Source organism: Tachyglossus aculeatus, chromosome 10, assembly GCF_015852505.1.
Source record: "Tachyglossus aculeatus isolate mTacAcu1 chromosome 10, mTacAcu1.pri, whole genome shotgun sequence".
In the NCBI taxonomy this organism is placed as follows: Eukaryota; Metazoa; Chordata; class Mammalia; order Monotremata; family Tachyglossidae; genus Tachyglossus; species Tachyglossus aculeatus.
The window spans coordinates 5741981-5746746 of record NC_052075.1 but is presented as its reverse complement, the minus strand read 5'-3'; the positions used below and the strand labels follow the sequence as shown (position 1 = coordinate 5746746).

The 4766-nt window shown below is 52.2% G+C and overlaps 1 protein-coding gene across 1 annotated transcript in view; it reads right to left on the bottom strand.

Annotated features, from left to right (window-relative positions):
* Positions 1 to 2802: 2802 nt before the first annotated feature.
* Positions 2803 to 4766, bottom strand: part of IL12RB2 (interleukin 12 receptor subunit beta 2) — a 48110-nt gene continuing 46146 nt past the window's right edge. The window contains exons 14-15 of the mRNA XM_038753004.1: positions 4155 to 4254; positions 2803 to 3429 (exon numbers count right to left, since the gene is read on the bottom strand). Of these exons, the coding sequence (XP_038608932.1) occupies positions 2875 to 3429; positions 4155 to 4254 (655 nt within the window). The 3' untranslated portion in view covers positions 2803 to 2874. The remainder of the gene's footprint in view (positions 3430 to 4154; positions 4255 to 4766) is intronic.

Genomic DNA, 4766 nt, shown 5'->3' with positions numbered 1-4766 from the left:
GTCAATACAGCAGGTTTCAAGAGGAACCGATGTGTTTGAGTGGTGAGGGCATTGCCCTGGATTACATGACCTTCGCTGCCACGATTTCTGGAAAAATTATAACTCTTTGCAGTGGGGATTCTCACAAGCATGTTTTGTTCCTTGGCTTTTTTCACAAGGAGGCCAGAGATTTAGATGTGGAATGTATTAGGGAAGTTAGATCGGGGGCCAGAGGACCAAAACGGGATCTAAAGTCTAGGGTAAAGTCAGTCTTCTGCTTCCTGCTTCTTGTTTGCTTTAAAAAACAATTTACAGATTAACGCAAGAGAGACCTATCCCAAGAAGAATTGGAAGAGAAACAGCAAAGCCACTAGTGGGTAATCACAATAATTGTATTTGTTAAGCAAACGTGCCAAGCTGGGTGTTGAGTGCTGGGGCTGAAACCATTCAGTCCCCAGGCCCTTTAGTGACCAGGGGGCAAGGATGACCCTTATTTAGAAGGGATATGTCCATGTCCGAGACCCCATCCGATTATTTGGGTGTGATTTTGGGGGCAGGCTGCTTCATGCCAGAGAAGATTCTTATGTTCTCTTGCTTTAGGAATACATAAAGATTCACACTGGCAACTGGCTGCCCACAGCAAAGCCGTGGATTGGTATGGTGATATAGAGGTGCCGTTACCACTTATTTTAATGGGGATTTCCAGATGTCTGGGGAGCCGGCAGGTCCCGATTTGTCAAACCAACCAGTTTTTGTGCAGGATGGAAGAGGAGCCGTTCCCACCAGGTAGATGGGCTTATGAAAAATTTTCCCCTCACTGCTAAAGGTATTCGAATCTGTTCGTGAAATTGGAAACCTGACTGAATACCTCTTTGTTTTCCAGGTACTGCAATTCCTTGAAATGTTAAGAGGACAAATGCATCTTAAAAGCTCTTAGGACAGTTGTGTGGTGTATTCCAATCATGAATATAGGTTGTTGCTTTAACCCACCTTTCGTTCTTCTCAGCGGTGTTTGTTCTATTGACTCGGGCAGAGAGCCCGTGTCAGGGCTGTTGATTGGCTTAAGAGCCCTGGATTGTTTGGTTACCATTCCCCTTCCCCCGACCCCCCTTCAGGTCTGTGGAGTAGTGTAGAAAGATTACCACTTTACGTGATCCTGACAATGTACAGCTTGTATTTCAGAGCATCACTGTTCCCGAAATGAACTACAAGAGGCTTCTGGGGGTCAGCCACCAGTCCTTTCCCAGAGCCAAGGGGCTTGGTTGAGAGGTGTTGAGGGGTTCTGACCTGCATCAAGAGCATGTGCCTGCCTCTATAGGGTTGACTGGTCAGTGGGCCATCCAAGGTGGCCCTGTGTCTATCCAGGGCAGAGGCGAGTTTCTGGCCATTTAGCCAAACTGTCCAGGATGAGAGATGTCCCGCCGAAGAGATGAGTTCCTACTGATGCTCACCTAATCCAAACTGCTCCAGAACCCAGGATTTTATCTTGTTTTTCTTCCTCACTCAGTTGGGACCCTGCCTTGCTTGGCAGCAATAACATCCCGAAGAGAGGTCGAACTTGGGCTCCAGAAATTTTCTCACAGATGTTTGACTGAGATATTTTGGGTGGGAATGGTGTCTTGTGACCACCTCCGATGCCTAGTGGCTCTTGGAAAAGCCACCCAAACCTCCTATCCAATGGGTTTTGTTTCCCCTCCATTGGCTGGACCTGTGTCCGCTCAGATGGGAATTGACGATGACGGGAGTGAATGCTCTCCCGGGCAGACGGCGCAAGTGAAGGTCTGTGCTTTTGGCATATGCTTTGTTGTCAGGGTTTCAGAGCTAGTGAGGACCTGTTTCAGCACTTGGGGTCACTTGGATAGGTTTTGATTCAGGCCGTTGCCAATGGAAAGGGGAGTGCACCCCCCCACCCCACAACTGACTGCGGTGGCACACCCTGGAATACAAGTAGGCAGATTCTGTTTCGGGATCCATTCATCGTCAGTTCCACCTGCCCCCCAACCCGTGGTTATTAGTGTCAGTAGATACCGGAATTAGGGGTGGCATTTGCAGGGTACAGCTATCCCCAAGAAACCTGGCCAAGTCGCCCAGTTTACTGTTTGTGTGTTTCACTGACCTTCTAGGGAGGTGTAGACTTCCTCCTCTGTGGCTTTTCTCCTCGGAGATAAGGTGTAGACCACTTCCAGGAAGCACTTGGTAAAGCCACTTTGCCAGCACCCCTTTTCCCCAGGCAGAAGGGGGTTTATGTCCACCTTACTGGCTGGGGACTGGCCATCTTCCTCAGCTGGGCCCTTGCCCCTACGCTGGTAGCTGAGTGAGGGCCACTTTACCCGGACGTCGCATCACCCCTCCACTTTAGTGGTGATGACCACTTCTGTAGCTGCTCTGGAAGTGAGATTGTAAGATCCTTGAGAGCAGGGATCGTGTCTGCTACCTCTCTTCTATGCTCTCAAGCCCTTGGTCGAGTGCTCTGCTTGTAGCATTTGCTCAGCAAATATTCATTGAAGGTACACTTGCAGCACGTTGAACCCTCTGAGTGGGTTTGAGATACTTGACATCTGGACGGTGGGTAAGGGGTGGAGAGCCAGACTGTCCCTTGGTGGAGAAGGGGAGAGACTTGTGATGGAAATCCCCATTCCCGACTCCTGTGAGTCGGTCACAGGGCGGGAGGCTGAAGTAGCCCCCACTCTGGGTCTGCCAGCTTTCCTTGGGACTCCAGAGAGCATTAAGAAAAAGAGGGCTGAGCCACCTCTCTATTGGCAAAGACCCCTGTGAGGTGGCCCTAACTACGCTGCACCCGTGAGGGCTGCAGGCTGTGACTGGAAGAGCTCAGTGTGGTGGGCAAGGGAGGGTGCAGGGCTGGTCTGCAGGCTCTTCCTTAGGGCCTGGGGAGGGTCACGAAGAGCAGACAGGCCCCCCTGGCTCAGGCTGTTCTGCCGCAGGTGTGCTGCTCAGAAGCCCACCCCTCAGCTGGGGCTCACCGTTAATCCTCACTTGGTCCAGCGTCAAGTTTCCGGGGCCGGGGAAGGCCACGGGCTGGAAAGGGATCTTCAGGAAGACGGATGGGAAGAGGTCCTCCATCTTGACGGGGTCCGAGGGCCTGGAGTCCGAGGGCAGGATGGCAGAGGACAAGTAGTCCATGGCGGTAGGTAAATAGTCCACCGTCATGGCTAGCAGGGAGCTGGCTGGGGCTGACTGGGTTCCTGTGGGTTCCGGACCCCCCGGCCCCATGGTCTTGTACGGGTCGACCTGCGGACACCGCGGGGGGGTTGGCGAAGCGGCTCGGTCTCCCGCCTCTTGAGTGGGCTCCTGGGCCGGGAAGGCTTTCCTTGTGGGACCGTGGGGCGCCGAGCCCCCTCTGTGCAGAACCTCCTTAATCGTCAGAGTTTCAGGTTCTTCAGAACTGGGCCAGGTGAACGGGAGTTTGTCTGAGTGGAGTTGCATCTCATCCTGGATGGCGGTTGGGGTAAAAGACAACGAAATGAGGGGGGTGATGCCGGGGCTGGGGCTCTTCAAGTTCAGCCGCCTCTCTGGGTGAGCAGGCGCTAGAGTGGCCAGTCACCAACCAAAACCCCAAAGGGGGAGGATTTCTTCCTGCCGGACGGGGCTGGGTTGGATGGGGAAAGCCAATCACTGCTCCGGACGGATAGCTTTCCCCCTGTCTTGCCAATTCCCTTGGACTGTAGGAATAGAATGGGTGACTTCCAGAGACCCTGAATATGGAGCCCACCGTGGCGAAGGCCATCAGGGTCTTCCTTAGGGCCCTCAGCCCAGAGTCCCAACAGGTGCCCTACTGGAGGGACATCTACTCCATAGTGCATCAGGCCAGCCTTCCCACTCCACAGGTGAGCCGCGCAGATGGTCACTTGATACCCTCAATGGTTGCTCCGCACCGACCCCACTTAGGGCTGGGCCTGAAGGTCGGAAGGAAATTTTAACTTAATTCTTCTTCCCGTCCTAGGCACCTGGGGTGCTGAAATTGGTGCTGGCTTCCCTCTGATGGGTTGCCTAGTGCTCTCAGTCTGTGCCCCAAAGGGCTGTTTATTTAGTTCCCCCCCTCAACCAGAGCCCTAACAGTAGGAGACGACTCCCCTTCCATCTCCGTGGCTCTCTGCTTTAGAGGAAAGTGGTAGGGAGAGGAGACTGGGGTTTTTACTCTGATCAAGGAACTTTACCTCCAGAAACGAATAGGTTTTCGCCCAAGTGCTGTTGGCTGGGTCTGGAACTCTGCTGCTGAGCCAGCGTGGTTTGAGGAGAGCAACGAGCGAGGCGGTTCTGCACAGAAGCAGACAAACAAGCCGGTGATTGGAGGGCTTGTCTGTGCTTGATCAATCAATCAATCAATCAATCGTATTTATTGAGCGCTTACTATGTGCAGAGCACTGTACTAAGCGCTTGGGAAGTACAAATTGGCAACACATAGAGACAGTCCCTACCCAACAGTGGGCTCACAGTCTAAAAGGGGGAGACAGAGAACAGAACCAAACATACCAACAAAATAAAATAAATAGGATAGAAATGTACAAGTAAGATAAATAAATAAATAGAGTAATAAATATGTACAACCATATATACATATATACAGGTGCTGTGGGGAAGGGAAGGAGGTAAGGTGGGGGGATGGAGAGGGGGATGAGGGGGAGAGGGGGATGATGCCACCGGTGAGGCTTGATGCCACCGGTGAGACTGCACATAGGCCCAAGCCTCAATCAGTGGTATTTATTGAGCACTTACTATATGTAGAGCACTGTACTAAGTGCTCAGGAGAGTACAATAAAGCAGAATTA